Source organism: Mustela nivalis (assembly GCF_964662115.1).
Source record: "Mustela nivalis genome assembly, chromosome: 19".
In the NCBI taxonomy this organism is placed as follows: Eukaryota; Metazoa; Chordata; class Mammalia; order Carnivora; family Mustelidae; genus Mustela; species Mustela nivalis.
The window spans coordinates 25,791,551-25,809,285 of NC_139038.1; the positions used below are offsets into that span (position 1 = coordinate 25,791,551).

Consider the following 17,735-nt stretch of genomic DNA (forward strand, 5'->3'; position numbering starts at 1 on the left):
CTCTGTCAAATAAATAAATAAAATCTTAAAAAAAAAAATAAAGATTCTTCTCCTTGATGTAACTGCCTGATGGGCATGAAGGAAGGCATGTGATAATGAGCACTGGGTGTCATATGCAACTGATGAATCACTGAACTCTACCTCTGAAACTAATAATATACTATATGTTAATTAATTGTATTTAAATAAAAAATAAAAAAGATTCTTTCCCTCTGCCCCTCCTCCTTTCTCTTCTCTTAAGAGAAAAGGGGGTGTGCCTAGGTGGCTCAGTTAAGCGTCTGCCTTTAGCTCAGATCATGATCCCAGAGTCCGGGTATGGAGCCTTGCGTTGGCCTCCCTGCTCAGTGGGAAGCCTGCTTCTCCCCGACTCTCCCTGCTTGTGTCTCTCGCTGTCTCTCTCTCTGTTAAATAAATAAAATCTTTAAAAACCAATATATAAATAAGCCAACGGTCCTTTTGTAAAGTAAATTAAAAAAGATTTTATTTATTCATTTGACAGAGAGAGAGAGAGACAGAGACAGAGCACAAGCAGGGGGAGAGGCAGAGGGAGAAGCACACACCCCGCTGAGCTGGGAGCCTGACATGGGTCTTGATCCCAGGACCTGGAGATCATGACTCAAGCTGAAGGCAGACACTTAACCATCTGAGCCACACAGGCGCCCCTGTAATGTAAATTATAACCGGAGAATTCTATACCCTGGAGATGTACAGAGAGTTTTACTTTCCTAAGGTTCATTTAGGCTATCTTTACACCCAGCTTGGGGCTTGAACTCGCCCCCCTCCAGATCAAGAGTCACATGCTCTACCAGTTGAGCCAGCGAGGCACCCCTCAAGGTTCATTTAGGATTTGAGAAGTGGTAGGGGTGTGGTGGGGTGAGAGACTACACCAATAACTAATGTTGACTGAGCCCTCACTCTGCCAGGTTTTGTGTTAATTTCTTTATTAATTTTTTTTCTTATTGAAGTACAGTTGATGTACAATGTTATATTAGTTTGAGGTGTAACAACGTAGCAAATCAGCAATTCTGTACATTACAGTGTTCACCACTGCAAGTGTAGTTACTGTCACCATATGACATTATTATAATGTGTTAACCTCTTATATGAATTACTTCATCTATCCTCACAACAACTTCAAGTGATTGTGAGCATCATAACCATTTTACAGATGGGGAGACTGATCTGTTCATTCATTTATTCATCAAATCTAAATGAAGGGCCTACTGTATACCAGAGAATTTTTCTAGAAGCTGTGAATACAGCCATGAACAATACTGACCAAATCTGTCCTTGCTTGGAACCTAATGGAGACAGGTAAATACACTTCCAATATTTCAGGTGGTAAGTGCTATGGCGAAAACTTAAGCAGGACAATGGAGTTAGGGAGAATGGGGAGAAGGCTCTATGAGAGAGTGTGTAACTGAGTAAAAGAGCTGAGGGAAGTCAGGAAGCAAGTTTCCTGGCAAACTGGAGAAATGTTCAAGTTAGAAGGAAAAGCAAGCGCAAAGGCCCTGAGGTGGAGTATTCTTGGAGTGTTCAAAGAAAAACGAGCTAGAGGAGAATGGTGGGGAATGGTCTGGTGTGCTGGTGCTAAGAGGCAGGTGTGCACATCGCGGAGGACTTTAGCTTTCGTATGGAATTTGGATTTGGATGAGGGTAATGGGAGCCCTTGGAGAGTGTGTGATCTGACTTAGGTTTTCAAATAGTCATTCTGGCTACCATGTGGGAAAAACAGGGGTGGTAGAGGGAGGTCAAGGGTGAAAGCAGCAAGGTAAGGACACTACTGCAAGTATTTCAGATGTTAGGTAACTAGTCTCAGGTCACTCAGCTCCACAGAGGGCTGAGCCAGAATTTACTCCCGCCCAGGGTATCAGAACCTGGCTTCAATTAATAGCTAAAACTCCTTGTTGTTTCCAGTATCAAAATACATTGAGTATTTTCTGTATGTCAGACACTGTGCAAGCCCTTGCCCCATTATCTTATCTGATCCTGGCAATCACTCTTTTTTTTTTTAAAGGAGGCTCCATGCCCACTGTGGAGCCCAATGCTGGCCTTGAACTCACCATCCTGATATCATGACCTAAACTGAGATCAAGAGTCCCATGCTGAACCAACTGAGCCACCCAGGTGCCCCTCCCCAATAACTTTTAAGGCATATTATCATTATTATTAACCCTTCTCCCTCCGTTTACATGTAGGGAAGGTTCAGAGAAGGTAAGAGACTGAACCAAAATTAGTTCTTATCTGGGTGCATTATTATAGTTAAAAACTACTGGTTCAAGAATCCTGAGTGTTTATTTTGAAACATTTGCAGCTTCTTCCAAACTGTATCCCAGAAGGAGAAAGAATCCTTTTGGAACCCCAGTAAATGATTTATAAGAGTTACGGAGATCCTGGGCAGCTGGGTGCCTCAGTCGGTTGGGCGTCTGCCTTCAGCTCAGGTCATGATCCCTGAGTCCTTGCACCAAGCCTCAGGGCTCCCTGCTTGGTGGGGAACCTGCTTCTCCCTCTGCCCTCACCTGCACTCCTGCCCCCGCTCTCTCTCAAATAAATAATCTTTTTTTTAAAGATTTGTTTTTTAATTTATTAATTTGACAGAGATCAGAAGTAGGCAGAGAGGCAGGCAGGGAGAGAGAGGAGGAAGCAGGCTCTCCACGGAGCAGAGAGCCCGATTGGGGGTTCGATTCCAGGACCCCGCGATCATGACCTGAGCCGAAGGCAGAGGCTTTAACCCACTGAGCCACCCAGGTGCCCCTCAAATAATCTTAAAAATAAAAAAAAGGAGAGTCATAAAGGAAGCACAGAATTAAAAATATATTTTTTACTTCTTTGAAGAAATAATCTATACACAGATTTGAAAAAAACCAAAATTGTGTGCGGAGAAAAGCAAGTGTCAGTTTCTAAAACACCCCCTGCAGAGGCAGTTATCGATTTGTGCGGGTCCTTTCAGACCCGCAACTATAAAAACCCAAATATAAAAATTTATTCTAAATGGCAAGCGCTTGTTACAACCGAAGTTAGCAAATATCTGGGCCCTTTTCAGTTTCATTTTTACAGATTTAGTGCCAGAAGGAAGTTAACCTCTCCTCCCTTGGTCTCTCCGGGAGCGGTTGATTCTATCGATTCTCCACGTCTCACGCCTTAAGAGGCTCCGCCCCTTCATCCGCCTTCTTCCACCAGGCGAAGTATTTTTTTTGGCTCGCCTTTTAAAGTCTCGCGATAGGCTACCCGCTTCCCATAACTCCGTGCGCTCGCCCCTCCCGTCCTCTTTCCGCCATCTTTCTTTGCCGGTGAGTGTCTCTCTCTGAGGGACCCAACATCATCCGTTGGCTATCTGGGCCATCCTGCAGTCTGAGCCTCCATTTCGGAGCTCTCTGATGATGCCAGGGTCCTTTTGGGCCGAGGATTCTGCTCTTTCGGGGGTTTGGGCAGGCGTAGGGGAGAGTCATGCCCGTCCGCCCCACGCTCTGCACTTTGGGGAGGCCGTTCTGTGAGGCGCAGGCCGCAGCACTGGCGGGAACCAGAACGCTGTCGACCATTCGGAGAGGCGGTAGCCCCAACTGGGCGGCTGCAGGACCTCTTCTCAGTGGTTGAGGCGGCACCTTGCCTCCGGGCGGCGGGAAGCATCGGGGCTGGGGGCCCCGATGGTCTGTGCAGCTTCCCATTACTGCTCCCGTTCTGTGAGCTTGCCTAGGATGCCGAGGCCACTTAGCCGGGAAGACCGCATTCTGCCTGGGATGGCAGCTTGCTAGGAACTAACCTGGGTCTTGTGGGCGCCAGGGTTTCCCTTGATGCTTGATTGGGCTTCAGGAAGCAGGTTGGATCCTTAGAGTTGGAGCTTGAAGCATGCTTTGGTCTTCATCCTTTTTCTCCCAGCGTTACTGGGGTGTCTTGGATTTGGTGCCCATTAGGGTGGAGTCGAGTCCGGTGCACGTAAAAAGTTCCTCCTTGCCACTGGGGTGCAGTTTGCCGTCGGGGCACGATGGTCGCTGGCTCAAGAACGGGCGTTTTATTAGTTGTGTTAGTGACAGTGGTGTCCTTCGGATGTTAGGACAAGGCTGGCATTGAGTTGGTTAACTTGGAGGACAACGTGAAAAGTACAGGTGCTGCCGGGTTTGAGAAGTTGGGAAAAACGTGCCCGGTGATTCTCAGGCCCCCGTTTTGAATAACCGACCGACCGTAGTAGCTTTTATTGCCGTTTTGGTAGCTGCCATTGCGCTCGGGGACGTGCCTGCTTAGAGGTAGGAAAACTTCCTGATCGAGGCCGAAAGGAAATTTCGGAGGTGTTCGCCCTGGAATGCTTGGGTGCCTTTTGAGGTTGAGAATGCCGGTAAAACACTCTTTTTTTTTCCTTCCCTGAACAGCCATAATGGTGCGCATGAATGTCCTGGCAGATGCTCTCAAGAGCATCAACAATGCTGAAAAGAGAGGCAAACGCCAGGTTCTTATTAGGCCGTGCTCCAAAGTCATCGTCCGGTTTCTCACTGTGATGATGAAGCACGGTAAGTGTGTCGCGGTGTCCTGTGTTTTCATGGGAGGATGTTAAAGGAATCAGTTCTGTAGAAAGGAAGTGTGCAGGAGAGGACTGGGGAGGTGAGGTGGGGGTGATGGCAGTCATACTGGGGAACTGAGGCAGGTGAATTAGACTGGAGGCGGGAAAGCTTGGACAGAAGCTAGTCAGGAAGCACCAAGGAAGGGAGGAGGAAGTTTGTGACTGTTGCTCTGCTAATAGTTTGAGAGCTAACCTGGCCACTTCTGTGTAATACTGCGGCTGCAACGTACCACTGAGCGTGTCCTGAGCTCTCCTGAGGGCTTTGGAATGGAAAGGAGAATTGCTCTCTGTCTTGGGCACAAAGCAGCCTTTGCGAGGAGCAAGGGGAAAACAATCCCCCTGTTGGAATTGCAGAGGGGGTTGTTTTTGGGTGTTGGCCCCCAAGTTTAAAATACTAGGCTATACAAATTTTGGTTTGGAGCAACTGTCTTTGCCTAAACTGATTAGAGAAACAGTCACTGAGATGATGTGAAAGCATCTAGTAGGCAAAGTGGGAATTTATACTACAGCATAAATACTTAGGTCTCTGAAATTCCCATCTGTCCTTTAATACAGCCATTTATGTTCTGTAGGTTACATTGGCGAATTTGAAATCATTGATGATCACAGAGCGGGGAAGATTGTTGTGAACCTCACAGGCAGGTTGAACAAGGTAAGAATTGTTTATTTTCCACATAGAAGATTCTTATTATGAATTATTCATGGTGCTAAACATTTTGTAATTTCCCTTGTAAAACCAAATTAGTGGTGTGCTTGCTCTATCAGGGTAAAAGAAGAAAAAGGGAGTTGATTAAAATCATTAATTTTTATGTCACATTTTAATTGATTTGTTCTCCAGGGTTGTATTTCTCCAGATTGTTAGTTGACATTGTAATGTTTGTGAAGTGTGGGCCCTTTGAGGGGAGCTGCTGTAGGGTGGGGTGAAAGGATTTTCTTTGAATACGGGATTTCTTTGAATACCCACTGGCTTGAACTTGTGATGTGGCAGGGCTGTAAATAACTTCGTTCCTCCTCTCCGTGATTTTATGTTGATTTCATTAGTTGTGTTAGTGACTGAATGTGGTTCTCTAACAATATTAATACCTACATTTTTGCCATTGAGGGCTGTATTGCTGTCTGTATGGGAGTTTCGTACTCCCTTTCAGTTTGACTTCTCAGCCTGGTGGATCTGTTTGGTCTGTTGACTTTGTGGCTAACCTTACTGCATGTATTTTGAGGATAGGTGTCTCTAACAAGTTAGGGTCCCTGAATTGCTCCCCTGCTTTTTGTGTTCAGGTTTCTAGCTTTCAGATTTACATGGAGCCTGCCATCCTGTGGCCAACACAGATGAGGGGAAAACAGGCCCAGAAATGAGTCGTGGTTAGTGGCAGGGGCCAGATTGATTGGTAAGGTTATTGTCTGGTCCACCAGTTTGTTTTACAAAGTTGCTTCCCTGTATAGTGAACTTTGTTGATGTGTGGATTGATACCTAATGTTAGATGAAAACTACTGGGGGTGAAGTTTTTCTGAGGGATTAGAAGAGTTTTCAGGTAAATTATGAGACTGTTTTGTTTTGTTCTAGTCACTCTGATCAAGTGTGTTCTTGAAGTAGAAAAGGATGTGTGTTTTTCTTTTAATATTTTATTTATTTATTTGACAGAGAGAGAGAGTAGAGTGATCACAAGTAGGCAGAGAGGCAGGCAGAGAGAAGAGGAAGCAGGCTCCCTGCTGGGCAGAGAGCCCAATGCAGGGCTCGATCCCAGGACCCTGGGATCATGACCTGAGCCGAAGGCAGAGGCTTAACCCACTGAGCCACCCAGGCGCCTAGAAGAGGATGTGCTTTTTCCTAATTTTAGGAGTTGAGATGCTGAGATAGGAGTTATCCTCAAGGTCTCCCAACTAGTTGGTAACCAGTGGGAGAGCTGGTTACAGTATGTAGTTGATAGAACATCTTAACTCTGTCCTGCGGAAGACTGACTTGATGTTTAAAAAAAAAACCACCCACAACCCAAAAAACTTAAGTTGGGTAAGTCATGTGCACCCATTCAACTATATGTAAAACATGAGAAATAAGTTTGAACAGAGTAATTCTCAAGTGGAAATCCTTTATGGGCATCCTTGTTCTGTGGTAAAGTAATTTGAAATATTCTGGCTAAGAGGCAGTTGAAATCCAGATCCTGCTCCTTAGCTGCCCCCCCCCCCAATGCAGCTTTTATTTATATGAGAGGAGAGAGCGTGAGGGAGGGTGGGTAGAGTCCGAGGGCAGAGGGAGAAGCAGGCTCCCTGCTGAGCAGAGAGCCCAACTCTGGGCTCCATCTCAGGTGACCTGAGTCAAAGGCAGATGCTCTGTGAACTGAGCCACCCAGGCACCCCTAGCCGTTTGATTTTGGTTGGCCAGAACAAACTTCAGTTTTCAGTTTCTCTAAAGTTGAGTTTTCCTCCTTTGTAGGACACTGTTTCCTCAGTTACCTTCATGCAAGAGATGGATATACCCCATACTGTGGAAATTTAGTGGTGTTGAGAAGTAAGGTAATGTTAGAAGTTAGATAGGAATTCTGGTTTGGGAAAGGTTTAGCTGTTAGCTGAGTGAGGGATTTTGCTGGAATAAATAAAAGCCCGGGTGTGGTGGAGTGGAGGCCTCAGAAAGTCTACCATTTAGCTTGCTTGGAGAAAGATTGCATTTCCCTATTCCTCCATCTGTATTGTGGGATTGCCTTTGACAATTCAGTGACACCATAGCTGTTAAGATCATGTTATGAAAAGGAGAGTCCGAGTGGGCCTCCTGACTTAGGGGATTTGGGCCATTTTCAGTTGCTTTGGGTTCAGATCTGCCTGTGGACGTCTTAACTGTTTTAAAGATTTGAATAAGTTCTAACCTCATAGTCTCCTGTTAGGCATTTTGGGACTTGTATGAATGTGGGCACACAAGTGTCTCATACCTGCTTTCTTCTCCGGAGTTTACACTTCACTAGTACTAATCCTGAGTGTTTTCAAATGATCCGTTTCTGCTATGTAAGTAGCAGGAACCTTTATGCATTGATACTTTTGAAGTATATTAGTGATTTGTAGAGTAGGACTGTGGTGGTGGGGGGTCATGTTTATCTCTAATGAGGGAGTCTTTTGATTCCCTTGGCTTTGACTTTGTAAACCCAGTTGATCTAGTCAGAGACTGAATGAGACTATAGTAAGTGCAGATAGCCTGTTGGTAGATGTTAGAACGTTTATTGTGTTTTAGGCTTTTCGTATAATTCAGTGATTAGAGTGAGTACTTTGGCTCTTATGGAGAGTTCTCACATTGGAAGATAGTTGTTGCTTTGTCCCAATAGCAAACAGGTGGGATAACTAAGAATCTGCTCCTTCTGCCTTTCACCCATTTTGCCAGATTAGTTTGGAAAACTTGGCCTGGGGTTGTAACTATATCGTGGTAGTTTGCTGATGAGGAATACCAGCCAATTCTTAGATTTTAGTTTAGTGTCTGTAGAATTTATTTTTTAAAAATTCTAATACTTTGAATACTTCGCATTTTTGGCTTATGAGTGAAGGATTTGAGACCCTCCACATTCATCTCAGGCTTACTGTGTAAAAAAAAGTTGGACTACAGTTCCGTCGAAGGCTTGGTATCTTAACCTCTTTAAAATCTGGCCATTTGTCTTGGGACAGCTCCCTAGCCCATAGAGATACACACTGTGAACCTGACCTTTCCATGCATTGCCTTTTGTTCTCCCTCCTCTGTTGACTTTTAATTTATTTATATTTTTTAATTTGAAGATTTTATTTATTTGACAGCACAAGTAGGGGGATCAGCAGGCAGAGAGGGAGAAGCAGGCTCTCAGCTGACAGGGGGCTTGATCCCATCACCGTGGGATCAGGACCTGAGGTGAAGGCAGAAGCTTAGCCAACTTAGCCAACCCAGGCTTGCCTACTGTTGACTTTTTTTTTCTTTTTGCACATTTAAAAAATAATTCTTTAAATTCAAGTAGCCAAGATAGAGTACATCATTGGTTCAGTGATTCAGTAGTTCAGTATAACACACAGTGCTCATCACATCATGTGTGACTTTCTAAATACTTTTCTTTCCCTAGGCAGGCATAATCCTATTTCAGTATATTTTTCTTTCTTTTTTTTTTAAGATTTTGTTTATTTATTTGACAGATCACAAGTAGGCAGAGAGGTAGGTGGAGGGAGGGGGGTACGCAGGCTCCCCACTGAGCTCGATCGCAGGACCGTGAGACCATGACCTGAGCTGAAGGCAGAGGCCCTACCCACTGAGCCACCCAGGCACCCCCTGTATATTTTTCAAATGACATTTATATCAAGGTGGCATAGAATAGTTACCCATGAAATGTTGATTTGGCTGTTTTGTATACTCTTCAGATGTAAATGATTGTGTACTAAGGTTTTCTGTTACTGCTAAGACGTGAACAGTGTTTTCTGTTATGCTTTTACAGTGTGGAGTGATCAGCCCCAGATTTGATGTACAACTGAAAGATCTAGAAAAATGGCAGAATAACTTGCTCCCGTCCCGCCAGTTTGGGTGAGTCAGTTTTCCTCATTTAAAAGAAATGAATGCTAAAGATTGCTGACTGTGTAGTTTGACTTGAGCTGAGTTTTTGTTTGTTGGGTTTTTACTGTTATAGTAGTAATTGTCTCCCATCTCCAACCATCTTAACTCAAGGATTAGTTCTTAGGTATTCATGTCCTAGGCTTCAGGTTCTGAGAGACCTGTGAGAGTCCAGGCTAACTGAGAGACAGCAGATGTATGTCCTCTAATGTCTGCTCTTTTGGCTTAGTGCTTATAGTTGATACTATATGTTCACTGGGATCCCGTTGCATGGTTGGAATCACTTCTGAACCTTAGGTCTCTGGAGAAACTCCATTTCTTCATTCTTGGTAAGAGTTGGAGTTCACATCCTTGGTTTTCTACCTTAAAGCTGTGAGGCCTTGGGTATCTCGTGGCCTTGGTTTCTTCATTATCATTTACATATTGATATTTACATATCATTTTTATCTGTAAAAATGGTAATAATTTTCTTATATTATGTGGTTTAATTCTGATAAAGAACTTTAGTATCTGACACAACACAGTAAATGTTTATCTGTTTGTGGTTAAGAAGTTAACCCCCACACCCCCCGCCTCAATCATGATTGGTGATGTGATTGAATTTACTCCCACTTCATAGTTATGTTGTGTTATGAGTGACTCATTTTTGATTTACTTACGATATACTAATTTTAATGCCTCAGAGTTGGCATACCACCTTATGTGTCTTACCTTGATCCCTGTGAGGTTGCCAGGCCAAATGGCATTTCCATTGTCCATCTGACTGTCTCTTTCCAGGTAGCTTGCCTGTGATCATATAAGTGGCAGAAACAATTGAATCAAGTTTATATCAACACTCTATTGCTTTAAACTCTGTCTCCTTACCTGAAAGTGACATTTTGAGGTTAAAGGAGTTGTCTTTGTTTTCTGTTAAGCTTAACAGTGTTGTTTCTCAGTGTTAGCCCAGGGCAGGGCTGTGAGTGTGTTGTTTAGCTGAGGTCTTCAGATTTGGGTCTTTGGGTTCCAGGAGCCATGCCTGCACTGCCAGCCTGAGTAGGCAACATTAGTCTCTGCGTCCTATTGTGGGAAAGCGTCTTAAGCACTTAGGAATGTTGGTCTTTTTCTGTACGAGAAAGCCACTCTGTGTTGAACTATTTTTAGGAAAAACTCACCAGCATTTTCTTTTTTAACTCTCCATAGTTTCATTGTACTGACAACTTCAGCTGGCATCATGGACCATGAAGAAGCAAGACGAAAACACACAGGAGGGAAAATCCTGGGATTCTTTTTCTAGGGATGTAATACATACGTGCAAATAAAATGCCTCAATGGACTCTGGTGCTTCACTCGGTCGTTTTGAACTTTACAGCAGAGTTAGCAAGAGCGTCTGGAGCAGTATGCAGCCTTTGTGTTAATTGAGGAATGCTGTTTCCCTGAAGTGAAGGAGGAGGAAGTCTTGACTTGTGCTAACTCACACCATCATGCTCATGGCTCGCCAGAGGAGATTGTATTGGCTGAATCTGGCTTGGGGTTCAGGTGGTGATGCTTTCCCTTCAGGAGTCTTAGATTAACACTGGAAGGAGTGGTGCCTTTCCTCTTTTTAGCCTGACAGTACACTTTTCATGTACTCTTGTTAACTGCCCAAAAAACATGACCTGGCTATAGAACTGTGTAAGTGCTCCTAAGGAAGCAGGCAGGAAACAGAGCCCACAGATCACTAAGATGCATCTCAGTAAATTTGGATGGCGTATTAGTAATATTTTAGTAATCTGTGTAAGATGTCAGGAAAATGAAACCTCTTTTAAGAACTAGTTTGGACTGTAAACCCATCACAATATATTCATGGAATCGAGAAGAATTAATTTGCTGGGCCACTTCACCTGAGGAATGCTTGTAACGAACTCAGTCAATGAAGAGGGGAGGGCGACTTCAGTGAGCTGCTGTGGGCTCCACTGCCCTTCTGTAAGCCTTGCTGTCCAGTAATGGAACAAGAGCCACACGTATGCTCTAACCTTAGAGTGGCTATATAAAACTATTAAACAATTGGATTGGTTTTTTTTTAATAACACTAGTGTTCAAAATGATAGACTTTCAACATGTAGTCGCTAATAAGATAATGGAATTTTACTTTGAATTAAGTCTCTGAAATTATGTATACTAGACAATTATTTATACTTAAAGCATGTTTTAATTGGGACTAGCCACTTTCATAGCTGCATGTAGCTGGTGTTCGTGTTGGACAGCACAGGTTAGAATTGATTCTTGGAAGGTCTGAGTCTGGCCAAGGAGAAAGGAAGCTTGGATGAGAGCCTAGATAGGTCATTGTGCACCTGGTCAGCTAAATTTGCCAGGCAGGGGAGTGGGAGAATGGGGCAGCTCACAGCCTTATAAAAAAAAGACAGCAACTACTCTTACTGTCTTTTAGTCGAGTGAGGCAAAGTTAAAAAAAAAAAAAGATTGCCAATTGTAGCGCTGATTCTAGGAAGTCTAACATCAAATAGGATGTGAGGTTCTAAAAGCTATTGGATGTATAGGTTTGATATGTTTTTTTCCCCTTCTCAGAAAAGGACACTTTTCACTGATTTCACTCTTTTTTTTTTTTTTAAGATTTTATTTGACAGAGATAACAAGACAAGAGAGGCAGGCAGAGAGAGAGGAGGAAGCAGGCTCCTTGCTGAGCAGAGAGCCCCATGTGGGGCTCGATCCCAGGACCCTGGGACCATGACCTGAGCTGAAGGCAGAGGCCTCAACCCACTGAGCCACTCAGGCACCCCTGATTTGATTGTTTTGATTACTCATCTAGAAGACTATTTTTGACTTTCTGGTAGGTCAGACAGTTTTTAACACTCCAGTATCTCAGTCTGAGTAGGGATGTTAAATTAGCACTACCCTGGTTGTAAGGTCCTTTCTGGCATGTGACAACTTCTGTGGGACTCCCTGTGTTAGGTAAAAAGAAATTACTCCATAGTGATGCTCAATGAGAGCGCACTTGAAATAGCCCAGGGTTGGGGCATGGCGGGCATTCAGTAATGTAACTTTCTGAAATGGGTCACTCTAAGATGTGGAAACTAGCTAGGAATGCCAAGACTGGCCTTAGAGGTGTAAGAAATGGCCCTGATTAGTTGGCCTCACTTAGTAAAATGCTAGAAGAAAGCCAGTAGACAAGTGTGTCTGGGTTTGGCGCTCTATTATTTGGACGACCATGCATAATTAATGTGGGCTTTAGGGGTTTAGCAGATCAGAAATTAAGTGTGCTTTTCTGCTAAGTAGCTTTGATTTCCTCATCTGCATAATGGGAATAATAGAAAACCTACTTAATAGTTGTTAGGGGAAAGATGAGATTATGTAAAGTACAGTTAATTAGTACTTGACAGTCATATATGCAGTTGAATTTATCAAGACACAGGTGAAGTGAATCCAGAAGAATTTTTCAAAGAGCTGATTATTGATAGTTCTCTTAATTAAGACTCTAAGCTCTTGGAAGATAGGTCACGTTTTGTTTACTGTTGTATCTCTCCCATAACTGGCTTGGCAGAGTGGATGGTTCAGTAAGTACATCTTTTTTTTTTTTTTTTTTTTTTTTTTTAAAGATTTTATTTATTTATTTGACAGAGAGAGATCACAAGTAGGCAGAGAGGCAGGCAGAGAGAGAGAGAGGAGGAAGCAGGCTCTCTGCTGAGCAGAGAGCCCGATGCGGGACTTGATCCCAGGACCCTGAGATCATGACCTGAGCTGAAGGCAGTGGCTTAACCCACTGAGCCACCCAGATGCCCTGGTCCCCACCATTTAGTGGGGATCCAGTATCCTTTGAAGTGGTCAGGGGTAGAAAAAAGTAGGTGCTGAGGTTGGGAAAATTGGGTGGCCAGTTGATGGATTTAACAGCAAATGTCCCTTGTGTTTATGGGGAAGCAGATGGCTTGAGCCGGTATTTCTGAGACCAAGTAAATAGATACAGTAAACATGACCTGTGCGCTGGTTGGTCCAGGCTAGACTCCAAGGTTTGAGGGTCTGGAGACAGTTTAGGTTCCTTCTGGCAGGAAGACTTGCCTCTGGTGTGGTGTGAAACCAGCATTCCCTCCCAGCCTGCCACTGCCACAGGCAGGGCGAGGTTAGGGGGGTTAGGGTGGTGAGGAATGATAGCATCTTGATCATCTGGGCCTACCAGATGCACTTTGAGACATTGTTAAAAGGGGCCACAGCACCTATCCAGACCCTGTGTTCTAATCTAAAATCTATATAGACCTGTGTCAGAGAGAGATGAACTTTCTGAAAAGAACATGCAAATTGATAACCATGCATTTTTCTGGAGGGATTCCATAGAGCATAGAGCCTTTGATGAAAAACTAAAAAATTAAGTCACAAGAACCACTACCAAAGATGACCTCCTAGGATATCTGTGTTCATGGTCATTAAATCCTATGTTCTTATTTAAAGGCTGTTTTGCCTTAACCTCCGGGCAATGTGAGTTAACATGCTAGGTAGAAGAGCACTGAGTTCTCTGGGCAAGGGAGAGAGGGTCTTGGTCTGGTCAACATTTGAGAGATTAACTTTTCACTGAAGGCTAGGGAGTTTGGTTTCCACTCCTGACCCCAAAGAAAACCAGCTTTGGGAGGCCCCAAATCTGATTCTCACTTGGCTTTCAGTCTAATCCGCTGTTCTTCCAAACACCCACGAATCCTCATTTGAAATTGAACCCCTATGTCCTACACCTCAGTATGCTTAAGGTTCCCAGGCCAATGCCTGTTCCCTGGAGATGTTCCTAAAAGCCAGCTTAAAAAGTCACTTCCGCCATAAATCTTCCTCCACAAGAGCATGTGCTGTTAAACTTGATCTTTTCTCCTAAAAATATGAATGCCTTAAGAGTAATAGTTTTTAGTGCTTATTGAATGTTTACTGTATGCCAGGTGTGGAACTAAGCTTTACATAAACCATCTCATTTAACCTTTATGATTCCACGTTCCACATCATGGCTACTATTAAGGGCTCTTGTTAAGTGAAAAATGTGAAACACAAGAGTTGTGAAGCCTTTGGTTCAGGATGCTACAAAGTGGCAAAGTCAGGCTGTTTCCTGGCCCTTAAGTTCTGTCATGCCTTGTGGTCTTTAACATAGTATTTATGAGATGTTTTCGTAGGCATTTGGGGTACAAGGATGTACAAGCATCTAGTCTCTGCCCTCACTGGAGCTTGTTAACCTGTAATAGACTGACCTCTACACAGAGGGAATCTGCATGACGATCTCTGTATGGCCAGCATGTAGTCTGTCAAGGGGGATGTAGGCGTGTTTTAAAGTCCTCTCTGCCCCTCACAGCTGTGGAGACTGCCTTTTTTTTTTTTCCTCTTTTTTTGAGCATGTGGTTTTTTTAAGTGGAGCCCTTTCTAGAGCCTGTGCTATACTATGCTGAGTGCACAGAATTCCTGGACCCAAGAATCAGGAATAGAGTGGGATGTGGCACTTTACAAGGTCATTGTCCTGGCATCCAGGTCCCCCCTTCTTATGTTTGCGTTATCTAATGAGCAACGAAATTGCTGAACGCCACACAACACAAGCCAAGGGAGGCAGTAAAAAAAAGGATGCTTAGGAGAATGGACTTGGAAATCAAATGCTGGCCTTAGTCGCTAGCTGTGTGATGTTGGCCGGTTGGCCTTCCTGTGTGTGTGTGTATTTCTTCATCTTTAATATGGGGATAATAGTAATACTTCCTGTGATGGTTGTAAAGATGACATACAGTGCTTATAAAATGCTGGAGTGGTAAATTGGAGCTGTTTGCAAAACACTCAGGTTCTTCCCTGCACATGTGCACATGTGCAGTTTGCATGTGACCAATTCTGGCCAGTGCATTTGTTGTGAGCAGAAGTGATGTCTGTTACTTCCAGGCTGGAGCCTTTAGTGGCTAGTGGGAGACTTCTGTGTCTGTTTCTTCTGTACCAAGGAGTAGCTGCTCCATTATTGCAGGCCTCAGAGTGGCAATGCAGAGATCCAGCCATCCAGCAGTAGGAGGTAGGAAGAGCAAAAAATGACCCAATGACTTGGGTTTGTTACTCACCTCCTGATAACAAGCCACCTCTGACATTTAGGTTTGGTAAGGGTTTGCTGAATTACAAAAAGGAATAGGATGGATACAGAATAATAAAAGGGATTCTTTGGCTGGATATGAGGGGCTGTAGCACTCGTTCTGAATGTGGTTTATTCCCATTAACCACCTCTATCCCCTTTCCAAAGTGTTTACAGGGGGTCTTAAATATCCCTAACCCCCAGCCCTTTGACAGATACTCAGTCTCTGAATGGGGCACCTACTTCAAACCAGGTCGAAGATGCCTTAGGACATTTTGAACTTGGAAGATCTGAAGTTTTTCTCTCTGGAATGGTAGAAATTGTAAGGTAAAAGTATTTAGTGCTCCTGGTTGTCATAATTTCTGCCATGTGGAAAAAGTTACTTGGGCGATAACAAAGAGGATTAGTCTAGAGCAGCACAGAGAAGCTAGAGCAGGTCTTCATGTGTTGGAGGCTGGGCTCTTCCTAAGATGGTGTTGTATCTCTTCCTATGTTGTATTTTGTGAGCAAGAAGTAACATTCTCCTCTTAATTAAAAAGAAGTACTTGGTTGAGCCGGAAGTTATTGGTTTGAGCTGAATTTTAGGCCTTCATTTGTAAACAGACGAATAGAGCTGCAGTTCCAACTTTGACTACTGTGCTCTGGGATGTTATGGGACCCAATCTTGTCAACTCTCAAATGGGGGCTGGGATACTGTTCCTACCTGCTTTAGCAGTCAGTGTTCTCTGTTGCAAGGAACAGAAAGAAGCCCCTCAAGCTAGTTTATTGAAGGAAGGCCTCTGGAAGGGCCAGAGAATTGGTTGGAGGCTTTGCGGTTAGGCATGGCATTTCTTTTCCACCTCTGGCCCATCGTTGGCAGAACTGCTGCAGCTTTGTCTAGAACCACTGCTCCCTCTGTGATCCCATATGCCTCACATGCTCCTGAGTTCTTTGCCCCTATCATTTCCAGGAGCCTGAGGTTTCTCTGTCACTCTTACTAGAATAACCTTGATACTATGGACATCTTGGGTTGGATAATTCTTCGTTGGGGTAGGAGTGGAGAGGAACCTATCATTGTGCCTTGTAGAATGTTTAGTAACATTTGTGGCCTCTCCACACGGGATGCCCTTGAGACAACCGGAACTGTCTCCAGGCATGGTAACATACCCCTGCCTGGAGCAGTCACCCCAGGTTGAGAAGCCGTGTTCTTTGGATCAGAAGTTCACACCCCAACTGCAGGCAGACAGTGCCAGGGCACAAGTTCAAAAATAGGCCTATGTGCCGTATATCTATATATTTAAAAGGTACAATTCAAGCTAACAAACTTTTTAGTAAAATATGTTCAATTCTCCTACCTTGACAGCTTCATAACAACAAAACCCTAAACAAAATCTTTTTATGTGATGAAGTTGGCAGAATATCAAGAAAACAACTTAATGGTTGCATATATCTGAGTAAGTTGATGGGCCAGCAATAGTTGCAAGAGAAATAAAATGAAGACATTCATGAGTTATAAACTATTATATATTTATTCCTTAAAATTTATTTCTCTTGCCTTCACTTTCATAAAATCACTGCATACGTTGTTATGGCAGTAACAACCTAAAGGACATAAAAGAAAATGTAGTTTTCAGAATTTACAACTTCAGAATATAAAGAATTTTGAATATATTTTTATAGAAAATGTGAGAGTTAATGTAAAAATTTTAATGTTTAGAAACTAAAGTTTTCTAAAATATTCAAAAGTATTAAAATTATAGGACAAAACACAAAGTACAGTATCAAAGTTTTAAATCAGAATTGTTTAAAGCTGGAAATTTTAAATATTTTGAAAACTTCATTAATTTGTATAATATTTATATTACATAACTTTGCATTTCTAGTATTCATTGTCAGTCTAGTTGTTAATGTAAAGAAATGGTGTCACTTCACATGTCTTGTGTCTGGGTCTCCTACATACAAATTAGTGGTATAAATTGTTTAGATTGTAGAATGTTCCTCAGCTACAATAAGCTTATAATACATGAAGAGAAGCTAAAAAATGGGTGCTCAGCGTTGCTGTTATGCTATAATCTGTTGCATGCATGCCACTTGAAGTTATTTAAGTTAATTTGTCATTTTTCTCAAGTGTTTTCAACACTTCCTTCTTATACTCTGAAACAGTGTTTGTCTACAACATTGGCAGAGGCTGCAACCCCCTTTGTGACCTTCAGATACAATTGCCTTTTGTTGAGAGATTTTAGGGCAAGAGGTGAGAACATTCCTTGGGGCCCGAACAGTGTTAGTTATGAAATGAGATGTTGAGGATTATGTGCTGAGCATATGATCCCGAGTGACAAGAGCACCCTGTGTTCCTTAATACATTTATTTTTTTATGTATCCTGGGTTGCAGGGCCAGTCTTGATAGTATCTAAGTGCACTACTGTCTGGAGGGAGACTGGGACAAACAAGTCCCTGGCCTCCACCCTGGGGATCTTTAGGCTCACCGTGTAGGGTTTTTCTCCACACACAGAGTGCTCCAAAAGTGCTGGGCCACCAAGAATGGAGAATAGAGAAATCTCTCCCTCTCCCCGTCCAATTAATGAACTGACCAAATATTGTCAGAATCAGCTTTTGAAGAACTCCGGAATCTA

At 43.2% G+C, this 17,735-nt stretch overlaps 1 protein-coding gene across 23 annotated transcripts in view; it reads left to right on the plus strand.

Annotated features, from left to right (window-relative positions):
* The first annotated feature begins 3,124 nt into the window (after window positions 1-3,124).
* The window catches only part of RPS15A (ribosomal protein S15a), a 420,016-nt gene continuing 405,405 nt past the window's right edge, over window positions 3,125-17,735 (plus strand). For 10 of the 23 annotated variants that reach the window (XR_014306580.1, XR_014306581.1, XR_014306582.1 and 7 more), the window contains exons 1-4: window positions 3,196-3,290; window positions 4,365-4,502; window positions 5,125-5,204; window positions 8,980-9,065. Coding sequence is in view for 13 of the 23 variants with exons in the window: in XM_082714943.1 (XP_082571069.1) it covers window positions 4,370-4,502; window positions 5,125-5,204; window positions 8,980-9,065 (299 nt within the window). In the remaining 10 variants the exon portion in view is untranslated. Of the gene's footprint in view, window positions 4,242-4,364; window positions 4,503-5,124; window positions 5,205-8,979; window positions 9,066-10,246; window positions 10,418-17,735 lie in introns of those variants that run through there. The other 13 variants (XR_014306589.1, XM_082714945.1, XM_082714946.1 and 10 more) reach the window with 9 other exon arrangements.